Here is a 15,703-nt window from a genome sequence, read left to right as displayed (position 1 = left end):
TGTTTTACCTTCAGATACTGTACTTAAAATGTAGGTGATTTTAGATTATTATTTAGCACCATTGTCATATTTCAAGAGTTTTATTTATTCACTAATATATCTGCATCTATATTTGCCTGTGGGCTATCCAAGCAAACAAAATTCAATCTTGGTAAATATCCGTTACTTTCCATTTTGTACAAGTGCAGTTGTAACTACTCAGAACGATTGATATAACACTTAAATTGTAGAAGCCAGCAAGACGCGCACGGAGATCGTCCGGGGTTCACCCAGGGCTCACTGCCCTGTTATGTAGGTCAAACACAACGAGCCCTGTCCCTCCCACTCTCCCACCTGGAGAGGAGAGTTACCTGACTGCTGTTCACTTTCATGCAGTTTCTTTTTCCTTTTCATTCCCCAAGGGATAACTCCGCTTCATCTTGCTAGGTTGATGCACATGCACTGGGAATCTGATGTGCATGAGCAGCGCGACGGACGGTCACGTCGTCAAGGCCCCCCCACGGCGCCTCTGAGTTTGCGGGGCCCTACGCAACGTGCGTATTGGGTGAACCGGTACTGGAACAGATGTTAGAGTTGTCTTGCACTAGAGGTCTGCGCGGGTCGGATTTTTCAGTCCCGCCCGCGCCCGCAAAGAATTGATTTTCAGTCCCGCTCCTGCCCGCGCCCACAAAAAATTGATTTGCAGTCCCACTCCTGCCCGCGCCTGCCATATTTTGTCCCGCTCCCACCCGCAAATCCTGCATGATGCAGACGTTCGCGTTATTTCTCACGAAAGTTCTTGTCTTGACACAGCGTGATGGTGCCCCGCCCCCTACTTTGAGTGGATTTGAGCATAAATATCTACAGCTCACATTCACGTTTATTATTTACCTTGTTTCTGAATTCAGCATGTAGTGTCTCTAATAATAATTAGTGCTGTCAAGCGATTAAAATATTTAATTGCGAATCGCACATTTTTATCACATGAGAAACCATTGTAATTCTCTGATCAGCATAAAGTGAATGGGCTTGCTTTGTACCAATGTCTTTTTTTTTTTTTTTTTTTTTTTTTTTTAAATTGCAAAGCAGAGCTAGTAAGAAGTGAATTGATTTACTGCTTGAGTTAGTCTACAACTCTAATCAGAGAGACAGGTTACACAGTGACTGTAGGCTTGACTCAATGCTATCCCAGAAATCCTTCCTGTAATATGCAAATTTGGCTGTCCAATCAGAGGTGGCCAAATTTGCATATTACAGGAAGGATTTCTGGGATAGCATTGAGTCAAGCCTACAGTCACTGTGTAACCTGTCTCTCTGATTAGAGTTGTAGACTAGCACAAGCAGTAAATCACTTCACTCATGGTTCTCTTGCTAGCTGGGTGTGAACTGCGAGTCATTAGAGTGATCAAAGGATTTCCCATTAGGGTGATCAATGGCAAATTTAAGATGCCATTCCTCATTCAATCTGGCAATCTGACTCTCTGCAAATTTAGGCATCTTAAAATGTTTTTATTAATGCCAAATAAAATATCCAGCACAAATTATATATGATGGACATAAATTAATAATTTATAAATTTTATTTCAAAAACATTTTTAGTTAGCGGGACTGCAGCTTGTCACCGCTCCCACCCGCGCCGCATATGTGCGCTCCCGCCTGCGCGTGCATATGTGCACTTGCGCCCACAATGAGCTTTCAAAATTTGTCCCGCGCCGCACTGCTTTGCGGCGGGTCCCGCGGGACTCCCACGGGAGTGCAGGGCTCTATCTTGCACTAGGCCTGTCGCGATAATTTAATATACCGACTTGTACGGTAAATGAAGTCTTTTTTTTTTTTTTTTTTTTTTTAAAACCACGATTTTGACATTTAAGTGCTGTACATCTACATGGGGAAGTCGCTAGAGTATTAGCTTGACCCATTTTACTGACTGAATAAAACGCCGTGCTGTTTTCTGTCGTCTCATTCGGCTGTCAGAGGCGGGGCCTCCCAGCATGCAACAGTTATCCAGCCAGGGGATCTGCTGAATGGGGAAAAGACAACACGTTGCTCCATTGTACAGACTGTAGGTGTAGAATTTAGGTATGGATGTGTCCCCACCAATATTTTTTATTTTTTATTTTTCCTTCAATCACACTCCATGTGCAGTACGCAAATGATCCACTGGACGAAACCGCACAAAATTCGCTCACGAATATTCGCTCTGGGGGCATGGTTGCTAAAACGGCAAGCAAATTCAGCTACCATGTCAATTAGCAAGTGCAGTTGCAGTGCAGTGACAGGCTGCTAGCTAGCAAACTGTCCTTGAGGAATGTAACATTAGATTAGCTTGTAAAATGAATCAGTTAACAGTTCGTATTCAGTGTGTGAAAATGACAACATGCAAATATGACTTAAGTTTGTGTGGCATGTCAATAACAATCCGACTTGATTACGACAACTGGCGTTCATTAAGGTCACAAAGCCATTATCAAATTGTGCTAATGTTGGCTAATATTGCACAAAGGCTTGCTTGCGAAGTGCATGCAAACTTTAGCAGCCCACGAACCCTTAATCTGAAGCGCTTCAGTTAAGACCTGCAGAGCCCTGACCAAGTTCGTGTAACATGACGCATGTAAACGACAACCCGATGGTGATGTGGATATTGTTTGTGGCCCAGGCACCTTTTAATCAAAACATTTTCATGTGGTGAGCATAATAGCCTCTGTCTTCTTGATCAGAATTTTTTGGTTACTCCCACCTTTCTTTTGAAAACGTCACATGCTGAGTACACAGCCACTGAACTGATTGGGTTTTTGATGGGATTCATTTGAAAGCGGTAGGCTAAAAACTTTTCTCTGTAGAACCTGGTCACTCACTCCTCCCTCTCTGCTCTGGGCTCAAAAAGGCAACAGAAGGGCAATAATATAACCACCAATCAGAATTCAGATACGTTCTGTTGCCAAGTAAAATTGTAACCTTTCAACGTGTCAAAGTTCTAGAGCCCTCGTCCTGTTTTACCGTTAACTAAAGATCACAGAAGATAGCCGACTCCCCCTGCCAGCCTCACGGAACGCAGTGTTTAAGGCTCTGGATGTGTTATACTTCCATTTATGAGGGGGAAAGAACATGCACCCTCCTGACAGTCTATGCGTTATTTGCTTGTAAAACACATTTGCAAATTAGTAGAATGAGTTAATCATCACATGCAAGATTTGCAATTAATCAAATGAATTGCATATCCATGAATTACTACAGTTCTGGACTTTGGAGAGATGATGGATACTCTTGGTGGAACACAACAGAGCAAAATGTTGACCCTCTAATGTTGACCTGAAGTTGGCGCCACTGTGGGTTGGCATTGGGTTTTTGTTCCCACCAATGTTCATACCAAACCTACGCCCTTGCCTACATGTTCTCATTGTTACTTTTATCCAAATGACAGCTGGCAATATGTTGTTACTTTGCACTTTATCTGGGTACTAATCTTTGAGAAACTGGATTGGCAGAAGTTTAAGTTTATTAGCATTTATATAGCGCACATAATTCATCTCATTATCTGTAGCCGCTTTATCCTGTTCTACAGGGTCGCAGGCAAGCTGGAGCCTATCCCAGCTGACTACAGGCGAAAGGCAGGGTACACCCTGGACAAGTCGCCAGGTCATCACAGGGCTGACACAGACAACCATTCACACCTACGGTCAATTTAGTCACCAGTTAGCCTAACCTGCATGTCTTTGGACTGTGGGGTGAAACCGGAGCACCCGGAGGAAACCCACGTGGACACGGGGAGAACATGCAAACTCCGCACAGAAAGGCCCTCGCCAGCCATGGGGCTTGAACCCGGACCTTCTTGTGGTGAGGCGACAGCGCTAACCACTACACCACCGTGCCACCACGCACATAATTGTACAGTATATACACACTATGGCACTTAACAAAAAGTAATATAGAATAAAACTAGGTATAATTTTAAATAATAAAATAATGATAAATATAAAATTTTAATTAAAATGTAGACTAGAAATAAATTTAACAAATTAAGAATAATAAAATGTAAAAAAAAAAATAGAAATTAAGGGCTAATTTAACAACTTAAGATCTTAAATCCACTGGCATGTTTTGTATGAACATGACCAGGACTGTTTGACTTGAATTTTAACTCGACATATGGAAAGCCCTGGAGAAATAGTCTGGCTAACGCGACTTCAAAGCTCTTAAGCCCAACCGTTTCCCAGAGTGCGTGGTTGACCCGCCTCCCTGAAATGCCTCAGTTTGCTACTGGTCAAAGCCAGAAAAGGCTGTGACGAAGCTTAAACCAATCGCATCACTCTTTCCTCTGACGTATGTGACGCGACGGGGCTAACTGGTAGATTAAACTCTTACCGAAGCCGGTCGGGAGCAAGGCGAAAACGTCCTTCCTTTCAATAAATACCTCCAGGGCTGCTCTTTGCTCCGTTTTCAATGAGAACTTGCTCCATGTTCGTAATGTTTCTAGTGAATGAAGCGCTTCCGGCATAGATTCTGTAAACAATCTATGGCTTCCGGTCGCAGTTCTACTACGTCACTGCCTTGAACACGCCTCTACCCAGGGCCGTTGGAGATGCTCAAAGTTGATTGGGTCCCGATTTTTCAGGAGCTTGGAAGAGCTGTAGATAGCTTGCCTGGCCAGACTAAGCTCGCAACAGGCCCTCGTGTTGCGTCACACTTAGGATGGGTGGGCCCAGGCTACTGGAGAAAAGATGAGTTTTCAATTTGCTGCGAAACTTCACAAGAGTCAATTGATTTTAAGGATACTGGGAGGTTATTCCATAGTCTAGGACCACAAACACTAAAGGACCTGTCGGCAAAGGTCTTCCGTGTAAATGTCGTTCACAGGCAGAATGTTGCCTGTGAAGAAAATGCCGTATTACCCTGTGCCAAGTTAATATTTACTTAAGTGTAATTAAGAGCCATAGATTGCATTTTATTTATTGAGTTTTTTTTCCTTTTTTTTTTTTTTACATTCCACTGTTGAAATTGAATAAGTTGACTTGATTTAAAAGGTTTACTGTTCTTTGAAAGGGGGTGTTTGCATGATCATTATTTTACTAGTGGCATAAAATTGTCTTGAAAAAACATGGATATCGTTTATTGCAATTTCTGAATATATCGTCCAACAAAATTTATCATGACGGGCCTATCCTACACTTGTATGTAGGTTTACATTTTGTTTTTAAGACGTACTCGCTTCAATTTGTACCATCTTTTGTTGGTGCACGTTTATAGCGTTTTGGCGTTAACATTTCTCTAAGATCTTAAGCATCAGGCTGCCTTGCGTGATGGTTTTTGGTGTGTGTTTGCTCGCTCAGTGAGTGGAAGTTCTTTCTGGATGAACAGACAAAAGGGGCATGGGAACACAAGAGCCTTTCATACAAGGCTCCAACAATGAGTACTCACTGTGGTGCTAGAGAGGTAGTGATGGGAGAAAATGGCGTGAAAACTGAGGGATGATGGGACAAGGTGCAAGATAGAAATCAATAGGCCCCAGTTGAGTAAGTTTTTATAGCTCATTTTGTTCATCTGCTGTGAATAGATTGGCAGTTAAAGGAGTAGTTTGACTGAACAGGTGTGTGGTAATGAAGTGTTTTGCTTAGATCAGACTTAAAATCTGAGGTAGATAATCAATTTCCTCAAAATATGGTGAATAAAAGTGAAGCGTGGTTTGATTTAGTAATACCAGTATGTGTGTGCATGCATGCGTGATGGAACAAGTCTTGGCTGATTAAGTTTTCCAAAAATCTAAACCATTAACGGTCAGTGTATTAAGTGTGTGTGTGGGGGGGTTCCTCCCTTCTAATTCTGGTGTCTTTTAACATGAGCCAATGCTGTATGTTAACCAGAAAGGTCTCGTATACCTCCACTCTGAGGGAGGGGGTGGATATACTGGTTTACCTCAGTCTGTCCCTCTGAAATGGCACCCTTTTCTCATCAACCACGAATCACAGCCACTTAGGGTTCTGTACGATGTATACCGTTTTCAGGTCTGTTGCACATCAACTTCCTGTTTACCGACTGAATGTACTTCCAAAACATGGTGTGGATTTACAATTTTTGTGCCACTTTTCTCAGCAACAACTCATAACTGCTTGATATTTGGTACCAAACTTCAACTTGGGGTTTTATTCCATGTATACAGTTTTCAGGTCTGTCACACATCAACTTCCTGTTTACTGACTGAATGAATGTACTTATGAAACACAAGGTGGATTTTTGATCCTATTTCAAAATGAGTTTACCAGGATGCTGTTTGAAGAGTCTGGGGAGAACGCTGCTCTTTACTTGTTTCAGGGTTAATTATTTAGTCAACATTTTATAAGTGTCCTATTCCTTCGATTGTTCTGTTAAGCGAGAGCAGGGGGGGATATGGAAGTGGACAGTAGCTCACAGTTGATCTCGTCATTGTCAGGTTCTGATCACGATATACTGGCTGGGAAGGAAAGCTCAGGCTGACCCATCCTACCACGGACCACAGCTCAACTTTAAAGCTTTCGAAGGTCTGCTGGGCGTCGCCTTATCCAAAGTGAGTAAGGACTGGAGACAGATATCTGCAGGATTTCAAGTTATCCATCACTTTTTAACATTTTAGTAACGGTTATCTTGTAGCTTTTAGTTCAGTATTGGTATGTTTTTAAAGGAATACTGGATAGTGTGATTAATACAGAAGCCGCGAGAGGCCCTTCATTTTTTTTTTTTTTTTTTTTTTTTTAAATTCACCTTGTTATTCCGAGAATTACATAATTAATTCAGGATCTCGAGAAAACAAAACAATTATTCTGTGATCTCAAGAAAATTATTTCATGATTTCAGCTGGATCACTGTATCTCCGTCGGTAGAGACGAAGCCGGGCCAGTCTTCTGCGGAGGTGCCGCGGACTAATTTTGAAATGATCCCTTATTAAAAGACTTAATGCAATCTCTCCCTGTGTCAACCCCTGATCAAAATATTGCCTTATTAGGTGATCGATTATTCCAGACATTCTAATGAGCAAAGTTGCGTCTATACAGAATGACAAATAGCCCCAAAGTCAGCATATCACAAGTCTCTTGGCGCACCTGAATGAACCATTTCTCAGCTGTTTACTCGATCATGAAATTTTTCTCAAGATCACGGAATAATTGTTTTCTCAAGATCTCGAAATGACTGTTTTGTTTTCTCGATCTCGAATTAGTTGTGGTGTTTTCTTGAGATCCTGAATTAATTGTCGTTATCTCGGGATAAGGTGAATTTAAAAAAAAAAAAAAGGATTATATGAAGGGCCTCTCTCGGCTTCTGTAGATTAACGGTTCTGAATGGTCAAAAAAATGCAAGCACATGTTTAACAATTGTACCACAATTGAGTTGTATGTGAGCTGATAACTGAGGAGGCATGTACAGTAGTGTTGTCTATAAGCCACATATGACAAGATTGAGTGGAATAACTTTTTTTTTTCCTATCCACATTCACTGGATTTTGAGAAACAGAACTTCTTTTTTGCAAATTTGATAATGTTATACAAAACATCAACAATCACTTCTGCTTAGGCGAACTTCTTGATGGCTGCACGAATTGACTAGTTTGTGGGTTTAAAAAAAAAAAGTGCGTCTTGTTGTCGTGCCGAGCTATAGAATAGATTTAGATGTTTAATTCTTCCTTGGGCACTTCATTTATGTAATTTTCAAACTTTGAGCTTTTGAACAAGTCTAAAAAAGTTTAATGCTTAAAGATGAAGAATGTAAACACTGGCAAAATGACAGGAGCAATATGTGGAAAAATGCTCCAATTCTTGAAGGATACTTTTTTGGGAGTCGAGTAGTTTTTCATCCTCACTTGGTTCAGCAGCACTCCGCCTTTGTTTCTCTACTCACAGTATATAAGCCGATATCCTAGTAGTAGAGTAGCCAATCAGAGCACATGATTGTTCATCCAGTGAAATGTGGATAGAATAATTATGAATTTGTCAAAGGTTGACAAATTTGATGTCCTGCTTTTTTTTTTTTTTCTTTTTTTTTTTTTTTTTTTTTCTTTTTACACGTTTAATGATATTTGGGTCTTTTACTCCCAGCTAATGGCTGTGTGGATGACTGCTTCCTGATCTTGTGTAGTATAATCCTGAGTTATAAAATGCAGAGTTGATCTTTGCTTGGTACTATAAGGAGTCATGCTTCTTCCACTCCTCCCCTTCTGTCTTGCTGATCCTGCAGGCTCTCGAAGAGGCATCGTGCTCCAAATCCAGTGTAAGGGACAGTGGTTTTGCAGAAACCTGGTACCCTGATCAGGCAGTGCCAAACTACAGGAGGGAGGATTCAGTGGAGAGCCAGGACTCGGTGGAGTCACACACGTTGAGCGTGACGACGGACAATACACTAATAACGGGTAGTGAAGGTAGGAGCTCCCAGGAGGACTTTGCTTATGTATAGTTGGCTAAGTTAATGCTTTGAATTGTTTAAAGTGAGTGACTATCAAAGTAGCAGTTGTTCTAAGGTTTAATAATGTGCTACTGGTGCATTCTCAGGCCTAGAAATTTTTTTTTTTTCACCAGCCAGACTAGTTCCCTTCCAAAGTAACTAGCCAATCAATCAACTAGCCAAAATTTATTCATGTATGAATTTTACTTCTGTCAAAAATAACACAAGTAGCTACCATTGTTCATGACTAATGTGCATTTATTTCAAGACCCGAGTATTTTGATACTGTTAAATACATAAATGAGAACAACACAGAGCACCATAATATAATATCAACAAATAATATATTGGAAAACTTGGTGTATGAGTATTGAAAACAAATCTACTTACTATCATGACTATAGCACCCAAAATATGTCCAACATGCTTTCTGTATTTAACCCTTTGAGCGAGGAAGCATTAGGAGCTTCATATTGACGAGGGATCAACTTGAAAAATTTAATTCCATAAAAATCGTATCGCAGCCAAGGCCTACCCTGCTCCCACGTTTGCTGACAAGTCCTTTGTCGTTTCTCCTTCTCGTACGCTTTATTGGTGGCCTTTTTCTCCTCTTCAGACCGAGGTCGCTTTGTCTCCGTCTCTGGCGGTTTCTGTGCACCTTTCAGAAAATTCTACATCGCAACGTAACTTTGGTAGATGTAAACTGCAAAAACGTGTTTAAATGGGCGGTAATGTGGCCACATCTATTGAATTTGATAACCTGATTACCGCGATATTCAACGAGATGCGTTATATGCATGCGCAGTAGTGGAAAAAAAACGACAGCCTGACTCGTACACGATATGATTTGGAATTCTTCGATGTTTTCCGTCCTGCCGATAAACACACGGACACGGCTTTAGTTGACGGTGTGTCTGAATCTTGGCTTTAGTTGACGGTGTGTCTGAATCTTGGCTTTAGTTGACGGTGTGTCTGAATCTTGGCTTTAGTTGACGGTGTGTCTGAATCTTGGCTTTAGTTGACGGTGTGTCTGAATCTTCGCTTCATATTGTGGTTTTTTTTTTTTTATTAACTAGCCAGCCAGGCTGGCTAGTGACAGGAATTACCCGCCAAATGACAAATTAAGTCGCCTCGGTTGACCGGACCACCGTGATTCTCATTCAGGGCTGATGTCAGTCTTACAACTGCTCTATATAGCACGCAACTCAACATTTTCAGCGTTTAGCAGATGTCTTTATCCAGAATCTCCATCAAAAAAAGATTGGGTTTATTTGAAGACTGCTATTGACTTGGGTATTCATACAACCAGGGGAAGTTCATGCCACAACCTGGGAGCCGGTACAATCTAACAGTCTACACAATACTCTATTGTAAATGGTATGTGTTTTTCGTTCACAAGGCCATCGTTGTCATGGTGTGGCAGCCGTCCACAGTTCAGTTAAATCCTATCTCTACGGGTTTCTGTTCTGATTTTGTTTGAAAGAACTCATCACGCTGCACATAACTTGGTCGTTTTGTCAACTTTTTTTTGCTAATGAGTTACTAATTAGGCCAAATTAATGAATTTTCCAGGTCTCACTAGAATTGTATCTCCTCTCTCGTTTCTCACCTGATTTCAGTTGATTGTTTTGGGTAGATCTTCCCTCGAGGAACAACTTGGTCATTTTTTTTTTTTTTCCTTATAAACAGTTTGTTTGCAACTTTGTTTTTTCAGTTAAATTGCATCTCCTCCCTCCTCTGCTCTTAATGGAGTTCAGTTCTGATTTGTTACCTTGCCTGGGACAGTCCACCAGGGGCTGAGGTATTGTTTTCGGTGGTTTTTTTTTTTTTTTGGTAAATGATATTGCAGTAAAATGGCCAGACCAATCTTCATGAAACTTTTGGGATAGGTGGGCATTGGTCTCAAATAGAACCTCTGACATTTTGGGGGTAATCCGGTCAAAGTTTTTGTATAGAGGCAGTAGCCACAGTCATTGTGCTGTAAGAATGTGAGTAACAATCGCATACTGTGCATCACCAGAACGGTGAATTGTGATCTCGCAATATGAACAGTTGATTTTGCGTTATGTTGTAAGAATGAAATGTGCACAGTGGCTACTATTACAATTATTACATAACTATTACAATAGTACAGGGCTTTTCAAAGTGTGGGGTGCACCTCCCCTAGGGGGTGCCAGAGTTCTTCAGGGGGGCGCAACGTGAGGGGAAAAATAAACCAGAATAAGTTACTATTGCGGACACTTGGCGAACTTCAGCTAGCCTTTGCCAGAGACAAAATGGATCGATTTTTAGTACCTAAAGCTACAGTGAGTGAGGAGACAGAGTCTGGGCCAAGCAAAAAAAGAAGTATGACCACAATTATTTAAAGTTTGGATTTTCATGGACTGGATCTGAAGATGCTCCACTGCCAGTGTGTCTGCCAAGAGGTGCTCGCTAACGATGCTATGAGATGTTTAAAATGTGTAAAACAAGATGTTTGGGGGGAAAAAAAGCACATGTTTAAAATGTGTAAAGTGTACAACCTTTTTTTTTTTTTTTTTTTTTTTTTTTAAATACGAATGGAACATTAAGTATAGCAACAAAAATTGTAAGGGGGGGCACTGTTTATTTGCTCTCTGAGGGGGGGCTGAGTCTCCCACACTTTGAAAACCCCTGCAATAGTACAAGAATGAGTTTAAGAATGAAACAATAGTGAAAGTTCCCCTGTGTCCCAAATCACTTGCTATATAGTCAGGTTGCCATTTTGTTGTGCTGTCAATGTATAGTGAGCATTATTACACCCTATATAGTACATGGAGTATCTCAATGCATCATGGGGGAGGCTGCAGCAAAAAAGGACGGGGGTGTAGAAGTTTTATCATGTAACCAATGAGCTCACTATATAGTAATTTCCCATATAGTGAGTAGAGCAGGGGTCATCAAACTGCGGGCCAACTCCATGAGGCAATCCCCAAAAGTGGTCATGGCTTTTTTTTTTTTTTTTAAATTGCTTTTTGGCAAATATGTCTGCATCTTGTATTTTGTTGATTTTATCAATTAAAATTGATATTTAGTTATAAAATGAACTATTCATATTTTCCGAATTTTCGTCATATGCTCGCGATCAAGCAGTGACGGGCAGCGCACGCGCAGAGAACTGTCAGTGTTCAGGACAGCAAAATGGCTAGCGGTCAGCGAAAAGCTGACAGAGTGCAGAGGTTTTTAAAGAACAGTGGACCACCGATTATTTTTTTCATTCAGTGTAAGGACTGTGCAGTTTGTCTTGTATGTAAAGAAAGTGTGTCGGTTTTCAAAGAATATAATCTGCGTCGTCACTACGAAACCCGCCACAAGGAGTATGCTAGTTTGCGAGGGCAAACGAGAAGACAGGATTCGGAGGATAAAATGCGGACTGGCTGCACAACAGAATGTATTCCTTCACCAAACCCAGATCAACCAGGCTGCTGTCCGAGCTAGCTATAAGGTAGCTCACCTACTAGCTACCCATGGAAAGCCGTTTACTGATGGGGACTTTGTTAAAGTATGCATGCTTGCTGTGGCCGAGGAGGTGTGTCCCGACAAGAAGGATGCGCTCAACGTGGTGAGTCTCTCCGCACCTGCTATGACCAGGCGAACCGAAGATTTGGGGGACACCGTGTATGACCAGCTGAATGAGAGAGCGTCAGAATTCGAGTTTTTTGCTTTGGCCATGGATGAGAGCAATGATGTGCAGGACACAGCACAACTGCTGTGATCTATTGATCTATTGCTCATATTATTTCAGTTTTTTTAAATGTATTTATTTTATAGGCCTATTTATTTGACCTTTTAAGTGCTGCACACAATTATCAACAGGCCTACCTACAATTTATAATTTTCCACTCACCTTTGCCAGTGTCAATCACCTCAACTAGGCAGATGTTTCTTACCTTGACAGCTTTGATATTTTTATTAGAAAATAAATAAATGGAACATCTGTGGTATTTCAAATTAAAACAAAGTGTGAAGACTCGATTTACTACTTTTGCAAACCACTAGTAAAGATAAACAAATATGTGCCAGGAATCTAGTGTGGGATATAGTAGTGTGGGATATAGTAGTGTGGGATGGCTGTGCCAGGCTAGTAATCTCTACTACACAATGAGGCCTGCTGGTGGTCATATTTGTCTGGGTCATACAATTGTTATATAGCTGACCCAACCCTGGCCCCCCATCACAGTCAGGAACGACAATGTGGCCCCCAGAGAAAAGTTTGGTGACCCCTGGAGTAGGGCATAGTGAATGAGTGTAACTTTAGGACAGTGTTTGTAACCAATCAGCACTTATCCTGATGAAGTTTGATTACCTGTTCCATTTCTTGATAAACTTTGGAACTCATCAGAACTACAAACTAAAGAGAAACCTCATAACTTCATAATATCAGAAGATAATCAAAAAAACACCTTGTGGTTTGCCAAGGCTAATGATTTGATATGTGGGGTTTATTTTGAGAATTTACCTTAAATTTTTAATTAAGGTGAACTTTTATTTATAGCAGAGCTCCTGTGCATGCCTTCAGCCCATGTGCACAGAGCCCCATAGGCATAGCGTGGATACATTAAGAAACCCCTTGAGTTGTTTTCTGATGGTTTCGGTCCTGTGAGCGCCTCCACCATACCAGTGTTGGTAATAATTACCAGTCCTAAACGCTGCCTAGTGGCCAGTGTTAGCAGAGCCCCATAGGCATAGTGTGGATACGTAAAGAAATCCATGGAGTTGTTTTCTGATGGCTTTTGGTTCTGTTTTTCTGCCACCACAGGAAACTCAACTAGTCAAGTGAATAGTGAAGTCAGGACAGTATAGTAGTGAGTAACTTGTTGCCTGACGTGGCAGTGTTGTGTACTCGCATGCCTGCCATCACAGGCAACCCAGTCATGGTGGGACAATCTCCATGCACAATGTGTGCATGTCATGCCTGAATTTTTTTTTTTTGTAGTTTCTTGATGTAAAACAGAGTCTGGCTATGATGTAAGAAAATTCTACAACTCAGAAATGGATGGGAGCTCTGCTTTTAGGCAGTGCTTAAATCTATATATTAAGCAGTAGCCATAGGGTACCCATTTATTTCATTTAATCTTCCTTCATGTTCATAAGTGTTACTGGGCGAGGTTTGTTTTGCCTGACAGCATTTGTGTGGGTTCTTTTTTTCTAAAAGAACTTAACCTTCTGCTCAAAACTTGGTCATTGTATTGTCAATTTTTTGCTAACAAATTAGTAATTAAGTTAACTTTAATAAATTTCCTTCTGACTAGAATTGAGTCTCCTCTCATTTATCATGCGAATTCAGTTCTGATTGTTTTGGGTCGATCTTCCCTTGAACAAAATTTGGTTTTTATTTTTCCTGCTGTAAACTATCCGTCATGGAAGTTGGTCCTCTCGCACATTCTCATTTCAGTTTTGTTTGCAAGTTGTGGTTGGTTTGATGGTAGACCAGATGAGGAGCTACATCCTTGATCTGGTTTGCTAACTGAAAGAAATCAGTTGCTTGGGTGGAGTTAAAAGCAATGATGCTTTCTAATGATATTTTGGGGAAAAATTCAATACCAATGTTGATATAAGATCATCCTAATACACTATGCACTACTTCAGAACCCCAAACACAGGGATGAGAGTTTTCCGCTTTTTGGCAGAATTCCGCTTTTTTCAGTCAAAATGGACCTTTTTTTATATTGTTGCAAATCCGTTGAGAGAATTTTAGGGGGGTAGGGTATAGGGATGTTAACCAATGACTGTTTTGACCAGTGGTTGACTGAATCAACGTCAACCGGTCATTTTTTTTTTTTTTTTTTTGGTTGTCGGTTAAAAAAAAATCAGTCGTTTTGAAGCTGCCGATTTTGGAGCATGCCATGCAGTGTAAGGACTACAGCTGACGAATCAAACACCCATTCAGTCATGTCCTGCCCTCCTGCTCCAGTTAGACAGCTAACAAATCAGAAACACCCTTCAGAAAGCAAGGCTGGAGCATGTGAAAAATCAAGAGGAGTTGGCTAAAAAGAGGGAGCGGACCAACAAGCTTTTAGCTCTTGCTAAAAAGCTCAAAATGAAGAAATAAATTTTCTGCACCATGAAACTGTAAATAGTTGTATATATTGTAAATAAACACTTTATAGAACCAAAGGAAAAATGTATTCATAAATCATATAAAGCATTATTTAATATAGCAGTGAATGTGTTACCTTAGTTTGGATTTAGAGCAGCAAATTTGAAGTATCATGTTGGTGCTCACCTGGAATGTATATGCAAAATTTATCACAAAAGGCCTATGTCAATGTTTCCTTTACATAGGTGTAGTTGATCTTTATCAAATGAAGGTTTAAGTAATATATGTACTTGAAAGAGTTCTACTTTTGTATAAGTGTCAATTTTGTAAGCAAACAGGGTATGGTATTCAATTTTTTTTTTTTTAATTTTGATAAAATAAATGGTTTTTAGGGTAAAAAATCTCTAAAATCCATGAGCTCCCGGGGGCTTTGCCCCCAGACCCCCGGCTAATTTTTCAGATTTTTTTCATCACAAGCCCCTCTCATCCCTGCAAACAACTGCAAGCTGGTGTTTATTTTTCTTCTGTTATGCTATGACTGTCAAATGTGTCATGAAACTTCAGCACTCATGTAAGTGTGACATACTGGGTCATTCCTCACCACTGTGGTAATGCAGGCGTTGGTGTGTTCAGCCTGAACGTTGTACATGGTGCAGTTGAATAATCGTTTAACGTATTAGTCGCACTGTGGATCAAGGATCTGCTGTTTTTCATCCTTGGCTTGTTTTCTCTCGGTCAGGGTTCGGGAGCGACGCAGAGGCAGAGCATTGCTTTAGGATGACCGAACCTCCATCTGCACCCGATAGAGAGAGACGAAACGTCCCGGCTGCGCTGAGGAAGAAAAGATTTCAGCAGCATGAAGAAGGTGGCAGGGGTCGCATCAGCCAACTCCAGAGGTACTGCCTATATTTCCCTTTTGTAGTTTGCTTATGCTGTGAGGTTTGGATTTTCCTGAGTGTGTCAAGAATTTGTGGATTGGAATATTGTCCAGTCTGGCAAGCATTTGGATTAATTGTACAATCCTGGTTTTATTAGCTTGCAGTGTGGGTTTGGGATTTTTTTTTTCTCCCTTTTTTAAAATATTCCTGTCTGATTTCCTCACCGTCTCTTGGCTGCAGTGAAAATGGGAGGGGCTTAGTCAGTCCCTGCCTTGATCTCCCTCCTGTTTCTGCTTTCCATCAATGGGCACGTGATTACCAGAGCGACTCGGAGTCTGACTCTGACCGGCCCGAACCGGACCTCGTTCAGGACGACCTTGCAAGC

At 41.0% G+C, this 15,703-nt stretch overlaps 1 protein-coding gene across 4 annotated transcripts in view; it reads left to right on the top strand.

The window, feature by feature from the left end:
- Positions 1-15,703, top strand: part of lmo7b (LIM domain 7b) — a 92,499-nt gene that overhangs the window by 21,381 nt on the left and 55,415 nt on the right. For all 4 annotated transcript variants that reach the window (XM_060899017.1, XM_060899019.1, XM_060899018.1 and 1 more), the window contains exons 7-9: positions 6,404-6,517; positions 8,179-8,359; positions 15,180-15,336. In XM_060899017.1, coding sequence (XP_060755000.1) covers positions 6,404-6,517; positions 8,179-8,359; positions 15,180-15,336 — 452 coding nt within the window. The remainder of the gene's footprint in view (positions 1-6,403; positions 6,518-8,178; positions 8,360-15,179; positions 15,337-15,703) is intronic.

The sequence above is a fragment of the Neoarius graeffei genome, chromosome 18 (assembly GCF_027579695.1).
Source record: "Neoarius graeffei isolate fNeoGra1 chromosome 18, fNeoGra1.pri, whole genome shotgun sequence".
NCBI classification, from domain to species: Eukaryota; Metazoa; Chordata; class Actinopteri; order Siluriformes; family Ariidae; genus Neoarius; species Neoarius graeffei.
The sequence above is the reverse complement of the archived record's forward strand: the minus strand, read 5'-3'. Positions and strand labels throughout refer to the sequence as shown.